We start from the raw sequence: 24,767 nt of genomic DNA, 5'->3' as shown, positions 1-24,767 counted from the left end.
CCACTACACTATTGATAAAAAAACATCTACGAAAAGGGTATAATAAAAAACAGCCTCTCAATTCAAAGTTTTATGTACAATAGACAAAGTAATCTTTGCATACACAATTCTTACAATATATTTTTTAGGACACAAAAGCATACAAAACAACTTATACAAACAAACATATATGTCCAACATAGTGCTTGAACATGCAATGTTATGCTGGTACACTTAATTGCATGTTTTTTTAATCATATCAAAATAACTACCTCTTACATGACCATCCTTGGAAATGCTTTTTTACTTTCAGAAGCTCAGTGTCGCTCCAAGAAAATAACCATTGTGATTTAATGATTAAAAATAATTCATATCTCAAAATTTGGTGTTTTGTTACAAGAAGTATTGTATTCAATACATGGTCACATTTGTACATACATGTTTATGTGCATGTGTGCATACAATTTCATTTAATACAAATAATATTCTTACTTAAGGTCCCTCAAGATGCCATTTTGAATGTATTTTTGCTTGGACAAAAGTCAAATTGCGACTTGAGCGCCATCCCTGCCAGTTCACCCGTTACAGTAGATGGCGCGTCGATTGCACATAATTGCAACTAACTGGCGAGTGGAATATCTTCACTACACAATGCACTTTTAATCTTCAAAGGCTAGTTTTCTTATATCTTAGCACCACAACTTAAAAGTTTCACACTCACAACATTTAGGATCACTAACATTGTGACTTATTTTGAAGCCTATTGCATGTGTTATCTATATATCTAGGTTTGTTCGTAAGGCATTATAAATGTCGCTATTTGTACTTCATCAAGAAAAGTAGAATAGATACCCGCTCAACGTGAGTGAAAGAATATAATGAGAAAACTGTATGATGTTTAACAAGCCACACTAAATTGTAGAATTTGGGTTAACATTGGTCTCGAATTTCGAGAGAAATAATTAAGTACATTTTGGAAGAAATCTCTCTAAACTTTGTTTATACACTGAATTTTTACCTTCGATTGATTCGGTTTGGTTTGTTTTACTTCGCTTTTCTGCCACTTTTGGCTAATCATGAAGATGGAGATGAGTGATGATATGATGAAATTGATGAAAGGATACTCCCAAACACCCATGCCCTGAGCGGGATTTGAACCCGGGACCTCTGGCGTCGTAGCATGATGTGCTGAATTTATACCATAAATGAGTAAACAAGAACAATGTTGTTTTTTTGGCGATGGGCGCGGGGGGGGGGGACTAGGGAAAACATTGTTCTTAGCTTCAAGAATATGATAATGATGTTAATTGCATATTTTATGGACGCATAACAACCTTTCCTATACAATGAAATTTCCGTTTGAAACAGCAAATGAAAGAAATATGGATAATTATTGTTTCTGTTTCTATGAAATTTGATGTTTATTGGCTGTTACATTGTTCACGCTTCGAATGGTTAAAAGCATTGGAATTTCTTTCAGCTTTCTCTGAACATACAACCGAGATCCCTCATGGGGAAAAAGTATTTGAACCGGGCCTTTTTAGATTTGTTCGGTGCTATTATATTTTTGATTAAATGCCGAGAAAATTATCCTACTTAGCAAACACTTGCTGCATTTTATTCGAACAGGTAAAATTATAATTTTTGTCATTAATATAGAAAGGCCAATATTTTCGAGAAACCATGAAAAATTAGATTGGAGAAAATCGTAAATACGAAAGTCAAAGGAGACAGCATGTTTATAAGTAAATAGTACAATAGATTGAACACATTGAAAACGTACTGGAAACAAACTTTTATCTAGAAGTAAGCTAAAGTTCAAATTCACATTATTAGTGGTCAACGTAAACTCTTAAAGTTCACAATTTTTCCAAAATTGGAAAAAATATTGTTCCTTATCTACAAATACAAAAATACTAATAGAATTCGTGAGTGACAGAATTATGTGTATATTTATGGAAAGGCCACTAATTGCTTACGATCTCATTATTAGGTAATTATAGTGTTTCTTTTGCTATTTATGTTGACTTAATCTTTTTAACAAAATGGATTCGCATGAATATGTCTCTTGCATATAAAGTGTATTTCAATCATGTGAAATGTATATAGTAAACGTAATGAAGGTTTTTGTATTGAAAATGTTTTAATAGATTAAAAATCACAGCTTCTATTACCGCCTGGATGTAACGACATGTTAAACATCATTGAACGAATGAAAGAATAATGTGGAAAGATAAGCTTAGAGTTACGTTAATACTGTAATCAGTCTTTTAAAGAAGTACCTCGACTTATTAGTATCATTTGTGACAATGAGTGCGCTTAAGAACAAACCATGAGATGTTGGATATGCTCTAAAATTCTACATTTTTTACATCACACTCTAACTTTGTACCTCTGTTGGTGAACTACTTCGATGTCCCATCAGTAACATTCTACCAAAATATACTTGAGTATATGTTTATATAAGTAACAACAAGTAAGGAAAACTATGCCTAAATTTTACCTGAATCTAGATTAGCATTGATCCTTAATAAAATGCTGGACAAAGTTCTAAGTAAGCGACTAAGTAATTACTGAGGAGAAGATTAATTGGTCTTCGACTCATTTTAGGTGTCGCCTTCCTTACCTGTATTATTAGTAATTTTCTTCAACCTTCTGTCATTTATTAATCATTGGTTGATAACAATGAACTTGCACTGTGTTCCCTGTGGGTATCTTCTAGAAATGTTACAATGCTTATTCAGTAACAACAGTTGCTGTAACATTGACCACGAGACGGTAGCAATGCAAAGGTGTCTAGGATGACATTATTCAGTATAATATTAAATGAAGTCCTAGTATGGTCAACCTAAGCCCGAATCCATACCTAATATACTTCGAATTCATAGTGCAATTCAGGAAACAATTTCAGAGTTACATGGAGCTTACATTGAAATATACTTGAGAAAATGACACCTGTTCTCAACGATTTTGAGTGTTGCATGGTTGAGAAAAGATTCATTTCAGCATGTCCATCAGACAACTATGTTAATCGCATAATCTTGCACCCAATCAGAATACCGGAAAGAATACAAGCAAGAAAATTAAACGCAAATGTGGATATACAATTCAAAGATTTCTATATCTATACTTGATTCAAAAGACAATTAGTCTTGTAGCCAGATGTTTGGATTATACCACGAGATGATGACCTTTCTTGACTGTTTTTCTCTATGGCTTCAAAAAATTATAATGCAATTAGTTTAATAGTCTTCATACAAAATCAGTATTGCTATTGTAACGTGAAGAGAAATAGAATAGACGCTTGTTCTTGCATATGAATTTTAGCAATGTGTTACGCACTCTTAAAAAGATAATTCTTGTAAATTTAGAAGAATTTGTACTGTAGTAATCCTCAAAAGTTCCTGATGACGATATTTCCTCCCATCTAACAGAACTAAAACTTCGACCACTATTTTGGTCTCCTTGTGTAGGCGTCGCAACCAAATTTTAATTTTCCACTAAGTTTGTCAGTGAAATCCTTAAATCCTTGTAAATCCAGCAGGGGAGAAAATTGATCCCTGGCTCAGCGAACCAAACAAGATTAACTCCTACCTGCTGATAATGACCAGTCGAGTTTGGTTGCGACACGCTACGAACCATTGATCGATAAGTGCTGACAGAAACAAGTTACACTCTGGGTACAGAAGCTGTTGAATATAACCAAACTTACTGAATGTGAATTGAAGCGTTCTCTAACTTCACTTAACGTACAATTGGAAAAATAAACGTCTCTATTTTGAGAATTGAATTTCTGCGTGGTGAAACAAGGTACGCTAATTATAAACTATAAAAGTTCATTCGGTAATTGAAATGAAAAGAAAGTTGTATCTTCGAGTATAAATTATTTAAAAATAGATTAATTAATTTCAACGGAACACTGTAGCCATTCCCAAAGAAATACTGGTCAGTATAAGAAGTTATGATTTGCTTTTGCTGCCTTTTAGGAATCAGTTTCCGCTTTCAGACGTTGGCGCCGCCACCTAACGTCCAATACGACATTCCCTCGGTACCCAGTTATTTTGTTGTTTCACGTAACAGTTCTTTAACGTCTTGAATGAAAACAGAAATTCATGTTATCACATCAAGAAGTCTTACAGGCATTAAACCGGGAACCAATTTCTTGATAGTTGAAACATTTATTTGCTTCTCATAAATGCAGTACTAATCCGTACTGTTAAACAATTATGATAGTATAAACTTGAGATATAACAACTTTTCACGATTCCATAAATGTTGACGGCCTTTGCTTTGCATTCTGTCAATTTTTTCCAGCCATTCGACACTTCAGTAGGACTGAATCACTATTGGAAAGTATGTATGTATGTATGTATGTATGTATGTATGTATGTATATTTAAGAAATGTAATTTCATAAGGTCATTTTGTAAACCAACGTTTGTTGGGAGTATGCTGTAGGATGAACAATTAAACTTTTGGTGTGGAACATTAAAAAATGCTGATGCCACTGAATAATTAAATGTATTAGAGACAACTAGAAATCAATTGTAAAATTTAATATAGCGTATTATTATTAGCTGATTTGTGTTATTCCATCAGACATTTCGTAACTTTTTGTGGGTAGGCTACAGTTATCTCTGAATAAAAGGGAATATAGGAAATGTTTTTCTGTTTTCTTTCTTTCTTTCATATTGCGGTCATTTGACGAATCCCGTTCTCTTGAATTTATGGCCCTAACAATGCGTCAGGTCATTATATCAGATCTTGCACAATGACTGGTATGTATATCGCCTCGCGCGTGTGTGTGTCCTAAGTTATGGCAACGCCACCTAACCTTTTTTGTAAAATTTATCGTATATGAAAAATGCCACAGACAGCATTGATATTGATTTTTTTTGTTATGGAGTTTCTGAAGAATACTTTCCAGGTCATGTGTGATGAAAATCTTCATGAAACTTATTTTTATTTGGAAAAGTTAGGCAGAGAATTAATACAGGTTACAAGTACATTTGTTACTAAGCGTGCAGTGCTCTGGCCTTTCACAGACTAATGTAGATGGTTTGTTCAATCGATAAACTAACGGTTTAAGTATTGCGAACACAAATGCATGGTTCTTTTTCAATTCACACTTTTTATCACCAGGTGGTGCGGCTATTGAATCGTTAAGAAAAAGTCAATGAAACTTGGAATCTCTGCTGAGCCTTCTAAATTATCAGTGTACATGGTTTTTACATAGTAATAAATTCAAAAGTAATTATAGTTTTATATATGCATACAATTATAATTAAACCTCTTAATATCAGTCTGATTTTTGAAACATTTGTCTTAATTTAAGAATGGCATGCTCAATTGTGCTGATGAAGGACACACGACTGAATTGCCTTCATAATATTTTTGTTAAAATCATATCTCAAGAAGAAAATATTTAGAATTCAATAGAATATGCAAATTATTCAAATAAATATATAAAAATGGGGCAAAATACGATATATATATAAAAACTTTCCTATCATCCACACATGATCTATACGACACATTCTCTGTAAACCGTATATGCATAAAATATATTTGTATTGCGTTTATGAGTATCTTGCTTTCTGAAAAGTAATTAGATGTGTTCACATCTACCATAAGAGTTATAAGTTGCACATTAAATAACCTTGATAAGGTTGGTTGCAAAAATAAATCGTGTCTTCTGGAATTATTGATATACCATCACTTTCTTGCGCGTTAGCAATAACCATAAACAAATGTTCTTAAAAATATATTTGGCAAATTTTTCAACTCTGGCTCATGTGTCGTAATGAATCAAAATGTAATTAGGATTTTTAGTTCAAATATTAGAGAGCTCTTCATCGTTACCTTTAAGTTGTTCGAACAAGGAAAAAATCTTTGTAAATTGAAATTACAGTTATTATCAATAACGATTGGATGGTCAAGCAGCAAACACATTGTTTCAAATCCACCGTTAGGTGTCTGCCTAGTGGCGGTGATTAGGGAAGGGGGGCGAGGGGGGGGGCAGTTGCACCCCCCACTTTTCGCCACTTGCGCCTTTGCATTATGCTACAAAGGGAAATATACTGTCTTTACCCCCCAGTTTTGCCAACTTGCCCGCCCGGTTTTGGAACCCAATCGCCGCCACTTGATGTCTCTGTAGTAACAACTAATGAGTTAGATGAACGAGTATAGAAGGTGTAGAGAGGAGGAAAGGCTGGAATCGATCGTCTTTTGTTGAAGCCAAGTAAACGCCAAGTTTGGCCTTACTATTTCTGCTAGCGGCCAGATTTAATTGGAAAGCAAACTTCCAACTTGTAGCTAGGTGAGCAGCAGATCACGTTTTTCTTAACACACGAATATCCGGTTAACTCATGCCTTTTGCATTCAGTTTGCTTCAGGCGGGAAACCACGTCATCCACTCTAGAACTTCTACCTCATTGTATTAGATACCCAAATTTGGTTAAATCTACATTGCCATTGTATATATATCGAAATTATAATAAACGATTTAGTTAATATTAATTTCTCAAGATAAAATTTCAATTTACAAAACCAAGATCATGTTCAATAACCTCCGATCAATCACTGAATATACGCTGTTGTTGAATGTGTTTGTATAGTCCAAATCTCTTCTTATTTTTAATGTCCTTGATTCCTTACTCACAAAGGGCGTGCCACAACTGTACCTGCTCCATAGGACTAGCAAACGCCAAATTCCAATGGTTTAATGCTTTTCCGCGGGCGAACATATACGATCCTAGAACGAACTTTCCTAAAAGTTTGTCTGGAAAGAGAAAAAAATAATCATTAACATTTTGCTGAGACCAACATTTCCTTAAGTTTAACAGATATTTCCATAGACAACCATTTCCAGATTGGCAATGATTTCAGACATATATTGTACTACTAGTGGGATGTAAAAATCTTACACCCTACACGTTTTTAAGGAGTGGAATTGGACTGATACTAGTGCAGGGGCTGTTAACTGATTCGTTGCAGTGTTGACACCCAAAGGGAAGTATCCCTAAAAGCAGGGAAATTCAGGTAAAATTTTGAGTGAAAAGGGAAAAGAAACATTTTATGAAAAATGTCAAAATTACAGGGAAATTTGATGACACTTGTTCAGATTCAAGTTCTTAGAAGTTGGAAATCCATTTTTCATTTCTTTCCCTCAAAACAAAACGTAGCCTAACTTAGAATTTAGATTTGGCTTCTTCATTATCTAAGTTTTAAAATGTTTGTAATAACACAGCTTAATCTAAGAGTCCGTGTTGCTTGCACCGAGGGTTCTTATCGGTTCATTTCCGCCGCGACATATGTCAAGACCTTCCTTGGTGGGTTTTCCCACAATCCGGAGTGTCATTACCGCCGCGCGCACGTGTGTTTATGAAGTTGCCCAGCTGTAGCTGTGTTTATCTCCGATTGAAAAGGAAGGTGATTGGTAAATGAATGTAAGATGAAAATATATATGACGGATATACATTGGGAAATTAGTATTTATGTAAAACTGAGACTTGAGAGAGACGACAAGATGTCTGAGAATATGGAAATGATAGAAACAACGCGTGGAATGCCTTTGAGCATTTGCATACCTACAAGAATTCAAATAACGTTTGTATTGTTGTTGTGCAAGTGTATCAAAATATTGTGTTTATATATACGTAGCTATTACTTATATAATGTTTGCAAAAAATTACACTATATTTATAATGTTTTTGACGATTTTATGTAGTGTATAATAATTATGTGTAATAGACTGGCATATTTATGTTTTTTCCAAAGTGTACATTTACGAAGTATTTGTAGAATGCTTTCAATATTTTAACAATACTACTGTATTTACAATGATTTTTGACGATTAACGATAAATGATTAATAGTTAATAGACTGATACTAATTTATGTATTTTCTGTTGTGGAATAAAATTGATACAAGTAATCCTCTGCAACGTTTTTTGAAATAAGTAAAGAAAAGTCATATTTGACTCTCTGGATAGGTTTAACATTTCAGTGTAAACACAGCTTTGCATCGTCATAAACACACGTTTGATTTTATGTTTTAAGTCCACTTTATGTACTATGCACCATGAGCCCATAAACACACGTGCGCGCGGCGCTGATGACACTCTGGATTGTGGAAAAAACAGCCGAGGAAGGCCTTGACATATGTCACGGCGGAAATTAACCGATAAGAAGCCTCGGCGCAAATGACTCGGCGCAAACGACACGACACCTTAATCTAACGTATTGGCCTGTTTTTATTTTTCGCAAAATGATATAAAAATATTCATCAAATAATGGTTGATCAAGTGTTATGAACTGTAAAATTAACTTACAGCTAATGTTTAAGTAACATTTCAAATAAAGTAAACTGAGGACTAAAAGTGGTAAACGTTGTAAGTGCCAAAAGCGAAAGTGTTGGGAAATCGCATAGTTCCGCACATCAGCCCGTAAGAACGTGCACACTAGTGACCTCTTTACACGCCCTTTGAACTACTTAGAGGGCTACCAGCCACATTTCACGTTTATCATATTACAAAAGCATGGCACATTTCACAGTTTAACATGGAAAACTGTGTTTGAATGATTCTGGCACTTACAGCGTTTACCAACTTTAGCCTTCAACTGTGAAACTGGAACTAGATTACTTTTGAAAAGTTACTTTACAAGCACTATTTGTTATAGATATGATAGGCGTTGTTTGTCATAATTGCACGTGACACACATCAATAACTCAGATGTGTCGAGACTCAAAACGGGAATTTTGAAATCGAAGCCGAACGAGAACGATGCATTCTTATTCACGTGACGATACGAGACAAATCTCCTCTCTGTACCAACCCTATCCTCAACACTGCGTGAAGTAAGTGACGAAGTTAAAAAAATGTAGAACAAATTATAGAATTAAGTGGATATTTTGTGTGTGTATCTGTACGTTCTTCTTTCAGTACACGAAATAATATGTTTGTAGCTTAATTTGGTTCTGAGAGCATTCTGTTCAAGATCATTTATATAACGTTACGTTAGTATCATGTATGTGATTATCACTACCAAGATTTATGTTTCCACCTTTTACTGATGCAAAGATACGTATACATTAATTTCAGCTTTTACTGGTAAGTACCCTGAAAAAATCTTATCGTGGCCACATTTACGTCACTAGATGTGAAAAACATGCTTTAAGGTTAGAACTTGTTTAAATCCAGATATAGGCTATACCTTAATATCTTAATACACGATATACCAAGGTGGAAGCGCATTACGTAAATTGAGATCATATTGTGTACAAAACGACAGCTTCGACTGCCCCCTTTTTATAATTAAGGTTTTACCGAGGATAATACAGCCATGGCCGTATTTAGAGGAAGGGGTTGTAGGGTTCAACCCCCCCGAAACTTCAGGCATGTTGGATTAATGGAAATTCAGAAACCAAAATCTGTTACTCATTTTCAAAAAAAATATTCGAAGCTTCACAAATATATAACAGGGAGACAATTCTAGGACGATAGAGCTAGAATTTAAAAAAAAAAATTGGAATTCCTGAAACTTGATCGAAACAGGTTTAATTCTCGGAATCGCAGCCCACCCTCGAACCCTTCATTTTCACTACTGGTGTCCTCTTTACAGTGATGTTCCTGGGCCAGACTGACAATTCGTTTTCCAACTGTTAAATTCTCTGTTCACTAACGATTTAAATCCCTATTGACATGAGTTCAAACGTAGGATCTCCAACTTCGTAGAGCGTTATGTTCGCTATGCTTCACCAAGTGGTATATCTAGTACATACAATTAAACACATACTTGTATAGTGCATAGTGGTTGTATATAATGCTGTTTGGTAAGTATAGGATCAATTAAAAACGAACTGAATCAGTTCGTAGACCTCCCTCCCCTTTCCCTGGAATTGGCATCATTTATTGCAAGTTGCAAGATAGCAGAACGTTTGTTATCAGGGTTGCTACTCAACTGAATTTCCATTCCTGGAATTATGCGTGAATTATTGGCTCCGGAAATTATGCGTGAATTCTGCTTGAATTTTTCTCCGTAGACGTGAAAAGTGCAACTTTTATTAATTCAAATCCCTTTGAATTTATACATATTAATTAATGCCTTGGTCCTCCTCCGTGACCGTGCGGTCTAAGGCACCTTGCTTTGGACGGCGACTGCGGGACGGCATGGATTCGACCCCGGGTTCAGTCTGTGTATAGGGCCGGTGGCAACCCACCATCGTGAGGAAATTGGGGAGCTTCGAATGAGTAAGCGTGATCCTGTCGCGGGGTATATGTAGGACTGGTTGAAGATCTCCACGCTTAGAGGTGACGAAGGAAAGCGTGGGAGGGAGACTGGCAGTCGGTAGGTAAGCCAAGGCCCTTCATGGGCTGTAGCGCAAAGGATTATTATTATTATTAATTAATGCCTTGAGGCAAGTTTTTCACAGTTTAGCATTTATTTTTCTCGAGAAAGGAAAGCTGTGTAGAAAATAAGGAGCGATTTTACAACACCGGAAACTTCCCCAATTTCGTTCATATTTCGCATACTCAATAATTTAGGGCTCCTAATCACGAATCTGCAGTTAAAATTTGGCGCTCACGTGTGGAACTTGCGAAATAAGCGGATCCGTGATCGCAACCGACAACCTCGATTTCTCAAGAAAAGCAATGTTTATCGCAAGATTTTGTGTTTCGAATACTTAAAAAACGAAATATATATTCCTTTTTTTACTACGACCCCAAATTATAACTATGTTAGCCTAACCTAACCGGCCTAACCGTACATTGTTCGTGGGGCTATCCGTGAATGGTTTGTGGGGCTACCCGTGCATCGTTCGAGAGGTGTAAGGCTAATTGCGACCAGGGACCGTTATTTTACAATTTCTACACGTGAGAACCAAATGTTAACTGCGGATACGTCATCAGGACTCCATAATTAGTGAGTATTCGTTATTAATGAAATTGGAGAAGTTTCCGGTATTGTAAAATCATACCGAAAATAAAATAAAATTCTCTCAATTCGTTTGGTGTGTTAGTGTCCCTTGCAGCACATTATCTATCTGACATGCGGAAGATTGTTCCAAGATAAAATGTCTTGAAGTTGATTAGTTAAATTGGAAATTCTCATACAACTAACAATTTCTCGTAAACTACTACATCCCGTAACATTTGTGACTTATGTCTGTAGATGTATTTCTAGTCTTGAGTATGTGAAATGGCAAATGTAGACTTCGCACCTTAAATTATATAACATTATATACCGTTCAATTGAGTTGAATTATAATTTTGGGAGACATTGGAATAGCACAGGCCCTTTATGTTGTTAATATATTTGTGTGTGTGTGTGTGTGAGCGGTGAGAGGCGATAGTACGCAAATGTTGAAATAGAGAAAACATCTGCTTGTACCGTTGAATTTTTGGGAGGTTCGCCTTGAAAACCGGGAATTATACTTGAATTTTATCATGGTCACCCTGGTTATTTTTATTGTTAATAACAGAAATAAAGTTCATCTAGTTAGTATTCGAACAGAATAATCAAGGAAAAATTGCGTTATACCGAAAAATTGAGGCTACAGTACCGTTTTCAAAATTCCAAAAATTAAGTTGTATGTGACAGGTGAAACAACATTAACTTTATGACTAAAATTTCCCTCTAAACTCTTAAAGCTTTTTCTTGAAGGTGTCTAAAATTTAATAACAAAATATAATAACGGTGCATTTCTTTCAGAACACACTGTATGAAACGTAAAAAAAAGAAAGAAAGAAAAGCAGTGTGCATATTCATTCATCTGATGGATTGAGTAGAAAAATCTCCTGAAGGATATAATAACAGCAATAATAATTTTGGAATAAATTGATTTATTATCATGAAATTTTAATTATTATTACATAATAATAATTACAGTAGAGCGTCGATTATCCGAAGTAATTGGGGGACATGGGTGTTCGGAAAACTGGTTTGTTCGGATAATCGAACTGTACATGTTTATTTGCCAAAAAGAAGTACTGTACAGTAAATTTATTCATAAAAACAGGCATCTCTTTAAGTATGTATTACAAAGTAACGTACAAAGGCAACTTTAGTAGGAATATATAGTATGTGGTACAGTTTATTAAACAAAAATATGTACATATTACATACGCATTTTGCATGAACAATACACACAGTACACAAAATTAACGTTTAAAAAATCCTTTATTTTGGTCTGTCTAAGCAAGCCTACACGCTTACGAGCAGCTAAGTCACGTACTTTTTTCATTACAGATATCTGAAAGTGAGCGAGTACACAGTTCGGTTAAGCGGTCGTTCGGTTGACCGACGTTCGGATAATCGACGCTCTACTGTACTGTTATTATATCTATTATTCAAATTTCTGGCAACGCCCATGGGAACAATTATGAGTGAAAGCCCCGAAATTTTTCTAGCTACGCCATGAATACAGCGTAAGTGAACTCAGGACACTTAGTGTATTGAACCATTAAAACTATAAAACCGCTATTCGACAAGAAGAAAGTGGCCTCTAGGTTGTGACGTCAGCTAAACGTGCAGTTGAATATCCTACGTAGGCACATGAACTTCTGATGTTCGTTGCTTGCTAGTTCAAGTAGCGACATCTGTGGCCTGTTTCCGGAAGTTTGTTATTTCCTGTGTGGTGCTTGCATGAATGTTGTGTGTTCGATGTTTCCGTGTGGTACTATTTCACGTTGTGTGTTTAAAGCATAACATAACATAAGAGTATTAAAGCGTGTGAGTTTTATTTCCGACGAATATTGTGTCATGAAGTGTGGTGTCAAATTCGCGATAACAGTAAATTGGTGTACGTTGATGCAATCGTATCAGCTATGTTTCGTTGAAATTTTTAAAATGTATCTTTGTATCGGTACATAATGAACGTGTGCGAAGTAGCTATATACATACACAACTTAAGAATAATAGATACAAAGTGATCGATTTGAGCCATGACAGCTCATGACCTGATTGGGCGATATCCTTTACCCAGTGTGCCAAAGCAGAAGCCAGAAATGTGCAAGGGCAAGAAGTGGCTTTGATAAATAAGTTAACCATTTCTAAGTTTAAAAATCGACACCTTTGATTGATATTTCAGTGAGATAGAATGTATATAAAACTGCTTACTGTACGACTTACACAGTCGAGAAGCAACAACATGCACTACAATCTATCTCAAGCTCAAGTACAACTTGACATTGCCAATCGCTCGCATTCCAATAAGAATAACGAACTTTAGGTATTAATCTGCATGTGTAGATAAATGATAGTACAAGGCAACAAAACTCGACCAAACAGTCTGGCCGTGAAAGACAACAGACAGTCTGAAGTGATTTGTCTGTATCTCATAAACTAGTAAATGTGAAGATACGAAATTTTGTAAAGTGAACAGTATTCCATGTAAAAGTTTAACGAAACGTTGTTGTCCAAAGCAACACCTGATGCAATGTTGCTTAACTGATTCATAAACACCAATATTAATGACAAAAGTCTATAAATTTACAATAGATATTAATTATAAAAAAAATATCATAAAATGAAATCAATCAAACGCGGCAAGCTGAAATCTTCCGAAAGCAAAATAAGTGTGTTACATTTCATGGTGTTAAAAATTTTTACATTGCTGGGTTAATATTGCTAGGTTCGACCTTAATGCGTAGTAATTTTCGACGTTTTTGTTACATTAGAAGTGCTAAGTTTCGTGGAGTTATCATTTACACGCGTTTTTTTTTTAGTATTTGAATGTCAATACAAATGGTTTTTACTATTTGATATAATTTATCTTATTTAGTGTTGCTTTCCTGCCATTTTTCGTTAGTCGCGACGATAAAGATGATATCTTGAAAATGATGTAGGAACACTTACAAAGAACACTCATAACAGTCCGGGATTCGAACTCGGGACCTCTAGCGTAGCGTGCTGCGCTAACCACTCCGCAAGGGAGGTCGGCCCAGTTTTTACGTATAAGAAAAGGCGCCAGCGCTCCGAGATAGTTTTTTTATTTAGGTTTCTGCGACCTGAAACAAATTTTATATTACGTAACAAATCGAAATGTATCGATTAAAAATATCGATGTAAATCTCGAGGATGAACACAGTCGGCCAAGAGGCTCAAAAGTATACGTTCATTCCATCTCAAAGTTTTTGTGAACAAGGAAATTGTTATAAAAATTCAATCAACGTTTGGTATCTTGTCGTGTATTTTCAAATGTGCAAAGTAGCTGTATGACGGGATATTTGGCGATCTGTAATTAATATTTTTCAAGCTATTTTGTTTTGAGAAGGACTTTTTCCACATTCCTTTAGTGCTTTGGAGCAGCTAGGCCTACCTATAGGATTTGCCTTAAAATGTCTTGCTTTTTGTTCCTTGACCAGAAAATGTAGGCATTTACGTTTAAAATACATTTGAGGCCATTTCTAAGAGAAATGTTATAGCGGTTGCTTTTGTCTATTTTTAGTTATAAGTGTCAATTTCAAAAATAACTGCTTTCTGAGTGTTTAAACCGGATAAATAACGAAAAATCTGTCGATGGTCATCAATTTTATTGCCAATTTTGTAATTTTGCCTATTTTGGAGTTTTAATGCCTATCAATCCTCATACTGGTTCCTGATTACGGAAGGTGTAAATAATATAGGACAGTGATAAATTGGGGATGTAAGAAATTATTATGAAATAGTACATTGCACAGTGGTTCGGATCCCACTTTAAACTGTAAGTACAGTTCGGATTAGCCTATCGGTGCATTAAGTGGACTTAAAACAACAATTCAAAATTTAGAAAGAAATATTTCGATGAGTCAGTAATTAAGTTATGATAATTCTTTAAGGTTGTAATGATGAAATATTTTGTTTTCTTAAGCGGGGAGTCTTTATTTCTAAAATAAAATATAGTAACAGGCAAATTATTGGGTGGGCTCAAACCCCACAGGCCCATATAAGTTAGCGCCACTGTTTTTTCTATTTGTTTTACCCAAGTTGATCCTGAGGAATTGAAACAACTTACCAAACTGCTGACATTTTTTTATTTTCCGAAGTCAGGACTTTTCATGTCCAGCATATTATTTATTAAACTGGGATGTGGGTTGTTTACATAGTAGGTGTGTACAGGAACATTGATAATTACAATTACATTAGTGTTTCCTGCTACTGTCGCAGGAGACAGGTCCTGGGTATGTGCCCAACATATACAACTAACTAACTACAAACAATACATACAAGATATACAGGCAGGTTATTTCAGTCGTTTACCGCCAGCGTGTCGGCTGGTCGGCGCCGCCTTCATGCAACAGGTCCCGGCAAATTGCGTTAGAGGAAGTCCGTAACAGAAACAGCTTGTTTTGTAATGTTTCCACTTTTCACAATTACAGTTACAATTACAATTGAAATAAGCACGTACCTTGTCGCAAGGATGCTGGAAAAGGTGTCCTCCCAAATACAAATATTTCTGACATCTAATCTTAGATTAGACATCGCTACTTTATCCTCAGTTGTCGCGAGAGCACCGGCAGCTTATCGGGGGTCGGGTGAGTTGTCAGCCGCGAGACGGCGCTTCATTCATACTGCACGAATGCAACAGTGTCGGCAGTGATGCCAACCGTAGGGACTTTTCACTATATTTCTCCCGCGTAGGGACAGATTTTGCCAAATGAGGGAAAACGTAGGGACTTTTTTCAATCTTGGAAAATAACATTTTATTGTGCAAAGGTGCAAAGCTTACTCGCCAGTCAGTTGCACTTTCTTCGTGCTCGGTTTGGAATGAATGGATTCGTTTATCTGGATACTTTAGTGAGGAGGAGAAAAAACAACTAACTAACAAATCTCCATCAGAATTTTGGAACATGTTATCGGTTACTGAGAACTTTCAAGGCAAGTTCTTTTTTGAAAACATTTCCACTCTCGCGAAAATAGTGCTAACATTGCCACATTCTAACGCGGGAACGGAAAGAATATTTTCAATGTTACCTAAGTGATACAAAAACAAAAAAGAGAAATAGAATGGGACCAGAATTGTTAAAGACTGCAGGAAATACAGCATCACCAACAAACATCTATCTCTTCACAGCAGCGGCATGTATGACTTCAAATAACATAATCAACAGTAAACGAATCAACGTTATTCAATAGGGTTGTGCGGGATCCCGAAAAGTCGGGACCGGGATCGGGAAAAAAAATTCCCTTCCCGATCCCGACTTCGGGAAATGACCTCCCGACTTTTCGGGATCCCAAGCAGTCGTGAAATACCGAATGGTCACTTTAAAAAGTCGTTAATTCTCGACGTTTTCTGCATTGTAAGTTTCTGGAACTTATTATAAATTGTAAGTTTTTATTCTAGAAATGCAAAAACAATCACTTAAAGTGAAAATTACGTGTAGAATTCGAGATTTCCTGAGCTTCGGGAAATTTCGAAAATTTCCCGACTTGGTCGGGAAATTTCAAATTTTTCCAGTCCCGAATGTCGGGATTTAAGAAAAATTCAAGTCCCGATCAAGAAAATTTTGTCCCGCACACCCCTATTATTCATTAAGGCAAAAATTTACAATACCGGACCCTTCTGAAATTTCTATGCTACGTCTTATACTCACGAAATAATTAGTCGTGATGATTTATCTCAAGTTAACATGTTGGGGTGAGGTGAAAAAAATGTTCATTAACGTGTAGAAGTTGTAAAATAAGCATTTCAATTCTCGCAATGATTCTCCGTATACAAGTATGGTAGCTATATTTGTTGATATGAACAATTGACGTTCGCAATTAGTTACGCTGTCTACAGCGTTGCCACACTGTTGATTTCGTACTTGGAGAGCATGGTTCGTGCAAGAATGACGGAAGAGAACAGTAAAAAAGTTGTTAGTGTTGTACAGATTTTTAGGTGAAGTGTGCAGGAGGATTTCGTGGGGTAATTAATAAACTTATGGATTTCGGTATATTGCCTAAAGAAGGTGATTACATGTGACAGTGACAATCACGATGTAGAAGAACATGTGGAATGTGGACTGATTTGATTACAGGTAAGTTTGGCAACAGTGCATCGATCGTAAAATTGCAGGATATGAAAATGGCGTCTTCGATGTTGAACATTTGCCGTTAAATTGCTACGAAATTAAGATTTTGTATCGGTTCGTAATCACAATTAGCGCAAAACCATTCACGTATAGCCCCAATGACCATTCTCGGTAAGGTTAGGTTAAGTTAGTTTAGGCAAGGCAAACATAATTAAAATTTGGGGTCGAAAAACCATGCACGGGTAACCCCACAAGCCATTGACGGATAGCCCCACGAACCATTCACGGTAAGGTTAGGTTAGGATAGGCAAACATAGTTAAAATTTGGGGTAGTAGTAATATCAGGAATGTATATTTCGTTTTTTAAGTATTGGAAACACAAAATCTTCCGGTAAATAATGAGCAATCGTGCCGATCACGGACCACTCAAATTCACTTATTTTGCAATTTCTACAGGTGACCCCAAAATTTTAACTTCAAATTCGTGATTAGGAGGCCTCAATTAGTGAGTATGCGAAATATTACAAAAATCGGGGAGGGGTCCTATATTGTAAATTCGCTCCTTCATTAATTGTGGAAGCACTTGCAGAAAGATTTGGTAAGCAAATGTGTATATTTTCTCTTCTGTTTTGCATGCTAATGAGGTGTTGTTTTTTTTAGTCGCTTTACTTGGCGTAGGGACATTTGGCCAGTTGTAGGGAGATTTTGACTACGTCTTTAGGGGCATTGCCGGAAAATGGTTAGCAGCACTGTCGGCTACCAGACGTGAGTCTACACTCATTCATGTTCACTTCTGTTCGCGTTTATCAGTACGCGTTTTGTTTATACTGTGTTATTGATTAGGTGTGCTATTGAGTGCTAGTGCTTTATTGTGTGTTAATTGTTATTCATTCATTAGTTATTCCGCTAAACAAATATAGTCTTGAACATCGAGTTTTTATGTACGATAATTACGTGAAAACGAACTCTTGCAGAAAAGTGGTCAGGCAATTACGAGAGACAGGATCTCTTGAACCTAAGAAACATGTTGTATTGCTGTTGAAGGTGATCATTTTCAACATCTCTTATAACACAGGATGTTAGTGATCATCATTATTATTACTTTTAAATATCATTTTACGGTTTCGGTTCGCTTTATGCGCCGGGATGATGTCTTCCCTTTCTGTCAACTGAGGATAAAGTAGCGATGTCTAATCTAGGATTAGATGTCAGAAATAAGGTGCCAGAAATATTTGTATTTGGGAGGACACCTTTTCCAGCATCCTTGCGACAAGGTACGTGCTTATTTCAATTGTAATTGTAACTGTAATTGTGAAAAGTGGAAACATTACAAAACAAGCTGTTTCTGTTACGGACTTCCTCTAACGCAATTTGCCGGGACCTGTTGCATGAAGGCGGCGCTGACCGGCCGACACGCTGGCGGTAAACGACTGAAATAACCTCCCTGTACAAGGATTGTCATGATATTTTACATGAAATTTGAATACAAGCACCGGTGCACATATTTTACATTTGTTAAAAACCATATGAAGAGATTACTTAGGTTCTCTATAATCTGAGTGTGATTCACTTTGTCATGGTCGTGGTAGAGGTACCTTACGCCGTCGGGGACGGAGGGTCCCGATGGAGTTTTATCAGTGGATTGGTGTGGGCTCGAACCTTGGCCCATATGCGTTGTTTGGCGATTTGGAGCGTCTCCTCTATCATTGGATATTGCAGATCATCATGAATCTGGGTGATACGGGTGTCCATGGGGTAGGACCCAATCATGCGTAGCGCTCTGTTCTGCACAATCTGGATCTTTTTGTGATGGATCTGTGCCATCTGGGTCCATACCGGACTGGCATAGAGTAGAATAGGGCGAACCATCGAAGTGAACACATGGAGGCGTGTGGCAAAAGGAAGGGTTTGCGCACGTAGCAATGGAGATAGGTAGCCAAGACGCATGCGTGCGCGCTTGCGGGCCGCATCTGTGTGAGGTCCAAATTTCAGTCGTCGGTCCAGGAGGACACCCAGATATTTCACTTGGTCATGATGAGGCACTCGGCGTCTGAAGAGGGTGACTCGAGCTCGTTCTGGTACGGGGCCCAAGCCGAAGACCGTAACAAAACTCTTCTCCGGGTTTATCCTGATCTTCCATTTTGTGGCCCATTTCTCAAAGCGGGTGGTGTACTTCTTCAGTTTGTCTTCGCAGTTTTCGAGACGTTTGTCCCAGACAAATACTGCCGTATCATCGGCATACGTGGCCAGCATGCCTGCGTCTGGTGTTGGAATGTCAGCTGCATAGAGTGCAAACAGAAGAGGAGAAAGCATCTTGCGGAACGCCGGCCAGGATGGGGCGTGAAGACGACTGGTGCCCGTTAATAGTGGTTACAAAGCTTCTCCCGAAGAGGAAACTGGACAAGATCTGACAATATGTGGTCGGAATGTGCATTTGATGGAGTTTGTACAAAAGCCCGTGGAGCCACACACTGTCAGAGGCCTTTTGCACGTCCATGAAGAGTCCTAATACTTTCTGTCCGCCACTGTATCTACCACACGTAACAGTTGTTCCGTTGTACCATGATGTAATCGGAAGCCAAATTGGTGGTCAGGTATCAAGTGATGAAGGTCACAAAAGTGTGCCAGTCTGGTTCGAAGTACTTGTTCGAACGTCTTCCCCACATGGGTCAAGGAGGCTGATTGGTCTATAGTTGTTGAGTTCTTGCGGGTTTTTACCCGGTTTAGGGATAGCGATTACCTTTGCTAGTTTCCAGTCTCGTGGGAAGTAATCAAGGCGAAGCATGTGTGTGAAAAGTTTGGCTAAGAACACGTAGCCTTTTCTTGTCAGGTGTTTGAGCGGTTCTGCAGGAACACGATTGATGCCTGGGGCCGAGCGGGATTTCAGCAATCGATTCCTTGCATACACTTCTCGTGGGGTGACATGAGGCACGTCGAGACCGAGTGGCATACGTTTTAGGGAGTGTAGTCCCTCAATTACCAAACGTGTTGTTGAGGCATCCCGCAAACCTCTGCACTAACATACATAAAAATCCATGAATTAATGATAATTGCCATGAAGATTTGCCGAGCAATACTTGTGCATCCCACTGTACAGTGTCTCTCAAAAGTTTTAGGACAACGACATTTTAAACTAGGCAACCCAATTTACACAAGCCGTTGGTGGGTTGCGTGCAGAGTTAGGCTCAATTTCAGGGTTGCCACATACACAATAGATATTTATAAAATACGCGAAAGAAATATAAACAAGTATTATTGTATAAAATTATTAAAAATATCACTATTATATCGCAAATGACAAAATTCTTTCTGAAAGAAAGAAATAGGTTTTCTAGTATTTCATCGCTGATGAGTCTACAGTAAGGAAATGAGGTGAGAGGAAACGAAAGGTTACAAAGGAGAGGAGAAAGAGAAAGAGAAAGGAGAAGAGGAAAAGTAGAGGAGAGAAGAAAGATAGGATAGACGAGGAGAGGAGATGTAGTGAGGAGAATGGAAAAAGATTGGAGGAGAGATGATAAAAAGAAACAAAGCAGAGAAAAGAGGAGGAAAACGAGAGGAGAGGAGAGGAGGAGACGAGAAGAGGGAAGTGGAGAGTAGAGTAAAGGAGAGAGAAAGAGAAGAACGAAAAATGAGAGAATAGTGCAGTGGAGTCGGAAATCTAAGACAGGAAAGGAGATAAGAGTGGAGAAGAGTGGGATGGAGAAAAGTAGGGAAGGTGATATCAGATAAACGCAGAACAGAAAGAGGGGAGAGAAGAAGGAGAAGGAACTGGAGAGAAGAGGTAGTTGCAGAAAATATCGTCTGAGCGTCAAGAATGGATGCATTGGTCAAATTATCGACATGAAACATTCAATAACATTTTGAAATGTATTGGAGAATATATTAGATCGGTGCGAAATGCCTTTTGGCTGAGTTCAGAGCAAATTAAAATCTTCCATGTAAGATCTTTGATTTTACCTGCGATTACACCACTAAAAAAATGAACGTAATTTTTAATAATTATTCAATTTTTATCCACTTCTCGGTTCGTTGAAATGGAGATTTTGTAATTCAATATTTCCCCTCCCCCCATCGTTAATTCCAAACTGAATCATTCCGTTTCACATGGCGTGGACAATGAACACAATGGGATATGTCTAAAACTTACGAAAATTTTCTGCCACCGGAAGGGTTTGAACCTACGACCATCACATTGACAATCCTGAACGGTAGCCACTACCCTACAAGCTTTAGCTCCTTAAACCAGGTAGAAGAACCACTACACCACGCCTTTACCTTCGAATGAAACAACAATTTTTTTTAAGTATTTTGTCCTTGCAATATTGTAAATGTCGTTTGGTATACGTGTAGTTGAACTTTTACTTTAATTTTGATTTGCTTTCTTGTAGTATAACCGATATCTTCGAGAAATAATTTTCGAAGTGATTAAAAACGAGAATATTGGTAGTTGTGAAAATGCGAGTTATTTCTTCTAACTTATTATTGTGATTAGACATTATGGAAAATATCTAGAGGCTTGAACATTACAGGACGATGTTCTTTTCCTGTGATACTGTAACAGACAAAATGTTTGTTTAATGATGCAAGTCTTGTGTCCAGAACAGTCTTATGAAATGTATTTGTTGTTGCGTAAGGTAACACGAAATAATTACACCGTGTGCGAACTACCAAATCTGTGCAACGTTATACGTAAACAGGCGGAAAATTTTATTCATAAAATCATGTCACATTTGACAGTATTAGTCAAGAGAGACTCGTGGGACACTGTGTTAAGGTGCTGGACTAAATCCTTCTAATTTTTCTTCCTCGAAGAACAACAATTTCTAAGGAAGAGCAACAGTGATGCTCTTTCTTATTTCCTTTAAATGCTTACACTTTCCCTTAATTGGGTTAAAAATAAATAAGAATATTGCTTGCATTTCTGTCATTGACGTAGACCAGAGAGACAGACAGACAGATATTACAAAATAGTTCAAATAGTGCGAGCGACATTAAAAAGTCATGATAATTCTATGTTGCGTACTTCATACAATAAAGAACATGTCTAATTGTGAGTTAACAAAAAAACAATAATAAAGAGACATTTTCGCATCACGAGTGCAGTTCGAAAAAGTCGGGACAGGGATTGAAAGTAACGCACTGTCCTGACTAAATCGGTGAATCGGACGTCTGCTAGCCTTGCATTATAAAACTAAAACCATCCAATATTGCAGCCTGAAGACTTTTGCGCAAGAAACAGATTCATTTATGCAAGATCAAAATTGAAATTTTTGCACATTTCAAAAATCGACGATGTTATTTTCGTATTTATTTATTTATAGGTTCACATTTAAATATTTTAGGGTTCGAGGGGGGAGCATGGCCCACATGGCCCCTCCCCTGGGTACTGACCTTACGTAGACAGTGGAAGAGAAATTTTGGAGAACCTTTCTATTAAATTTAGTATTTACATTCACCTTATGCTCAGATAGGTTAAACCGTTTATTGACAATTGTGAACTCTTCGTTTAATAGATAATATTTGGTTTTAAACGACGGGAGAACATTGGTCGAATTTCCGTTCTTGCTCTTTTGAGAGAATATATACTTCTACAATAGCAATCGCGTTCGGAAACCGTGAAAAAAATAACTTGGTTTTCAAAGGCAGACAAGCTTGGTAGCCTAGCTTGCTCGCGATCAAAGTGACTCACTCACGCTATTCAAGGCGTGACAAACAAAAAATCGTATTGAATAATTATTTGGATAGTAATACGTGTATCCGCTCCTTTTTAACAATGTAAGCTCGAAGACAATCTGTATTCCATTTATTTATATTGGCAACTTGGTCAACCGGAGGTTATTTTATCGCCTTCGATAATCGAATTGTCTGATTGATTATTTTTTGTTTACCCAGGAACATGCCCCATAGGAGATTTCCGAGACCGGGTTACGCTACTCACTCGTAGCTCCCCAATTTCTTCACGATGGTGGGTTTCTACCGGTCCCATACACAGGCCGAGAACCTAGAGAGTGAGCATAGGCGGACTCGAATCCATGCCGTCCTGCAGTCGGAGTCCAAAGCACAGCTCCCTAGAACGCACGGTCACGGAGGAGGACTTTTCTTATTTTACCTTTGGCTAATCGCGACGATGAGGATGAATAATGAATAGAAAAATAAAGAAGGTCACGCACAAAGTAGAGGACGATCTTCAACTTCTTAGGTGACGAGTTCAAGCCCTAAATATGAGGATTTCAACCTTAGACGACCTCAATTTCAAAATTATAAACAAAATGCCTACTTACACTAAACTTCTCATCAAGGCCAAAATAGTTTGTAACTGTGAAACTACTCCTGAATACAAATTGACATTTTTTTTCCATGTGAGTAAGAATTAAATGTGTGGCATACAGAGATAGATGATACCTTTTGAGGAACAATTAACTGTACCCTGTCCCAGCATCTCTGGAGCAAAGCCGCGCATAGCGAAAGAGAAGTGGAGAGAGGGGAGAGGGGATCGAGTGGACAGAGCGAATCAGTGTACGCTGCTGGGAAGGCTGGTAACTGCAGTGGCTTTCCTCCCTCCACGCAATCCCGTTCCTCTCACGTGTTCATCGCTGCTCAGATACTTGTCTTCGTTCACCTGCTCCAGAGATAAGTGGGACAGAGTGTAGTTCGCATACATGTAGCAAGTAAAGAAACTTATCCCAGAATGAAAATTCCACATAGTTTTAAAACTTTGTTTAAGCAATGAATGACTGGAAACGGATCACAGATAATTCCCTTGCCAAAATCTAGTGGTCGAAAATTAATTTCAAGACATTTCATAATTATTCACCATATTCCAAGTTATTAGGAACTATTTCGTAGATGTTCATGAAACCATTATAAAATTACAAATAAAATATATTCACAAGATTAGATATACTAATACGAAGAAAGAAATTCAGAGTTAAATTTCAAATGCATGTGTATAAAGTAATTCTAGAAGTACAGAGCTATATCTGAGTATTTAACTTCTTTTTTGCAGATAACGTTTACAATATTGAGGCGACAGAATAATTAGGAAATGTAGCTCCAAGAAAACAAAGGTCGTAGTGTATTGGTTAGAGTTCTTGAAAAAGAATCCCTTCCATTAAACAAGAGCATGGTAACATTATTTGTAATAGCAGTATATAGTGCCTACATTGTTCTGCACATGGAATTTATAAAAAAAATAAACAAATAAATGAATTGACACACGTTCAACGGGATATTTTTATATATAAGATCGTGAATTATGATACTCTAACGATAATTGCGTACTGCTTCAAAGACATTGACAAATATTAATGAAATAACTATTTATATGTGTGGCAATTCAGGACATGCTAATTTTACCCCTTTTCCCACTTGAGTTCAATGCAAGGATACCTCCGCAAATATCGAATGAAAAGTTCTCACCATGTGCAATTCTCCATTAAATGTTTTCGTCGAGTCGTACTACTTTCGTTTCCTTTGTTACAAACAATACTTATTTGCACATTACATACAGGAGAGTTACATCTACATTTCACATTGGTCAGCTCCTTCTACCTAGCTTAAGGAGCGAAAGCTTGTAGGGTAGTGGCTACCGTTCAGGATTGTCAATGTGATGGTCGTAGGTTCAAACCCTTCCGGTGGCAGAAAATTTTCGTAAGTTTTAGACATATCCCATTGTGTTCATTGTCCACGCCATGTGAAACGGAATGATTCAGTTTGGAATTAACGATGGGGGGAGGGGAAATATTGAATTACAAAATCTCCATTTCAACGAACCGAGAAGTGGATAAAAATTG

The 24,767-nt window shown here is 37.1% G+C and overlaps 1 protein-coding gene across 1 annotated transcript in view; it reads right to left on the bottom strand.

Moving 5' to 3' along the window:
• Nucleotides 1–6,102: 6,102 nt before the first annotated feature.
• LOC146000049 (synaptotagmin-15-like) overlaps nt 6,103–24,767 on the bottom strand; it is a 319,549-nt gene continuing 300,884 nt past the window's right edge. The window contains exon 10 of the mRNA XM_083137374.1: nt 6,103–6,759. Coding sequence (XP_082993500.1) covers nt 6,632–6,759 — 128 coding nt within the window. The 3' untranslated portion in view covers nt 6,103–6,631. The remainder of the gene's footprint in view (nt 6,760–24,767) is intronic.

Source organism: Lepisma saccharinum, chromosome 16 (genome assembly GCF_977018435.1).
Source record: "Lepisma saccharinum chromosome 16, izLepSacc3.1, whole genome shotgun sequence".
Taxonomy (NCBI): Eukaryota; Metazoa; Arthropoda; class Insecta; order Zygentoma; family Lepismatidae; genus Lepisma; species Lepisma saccharinum.
The sequence above is the reverse complement of the archived record's forward strand: the minus strand, read 5'-3'. Positions and strand labels throughout refer to the sequence as shown.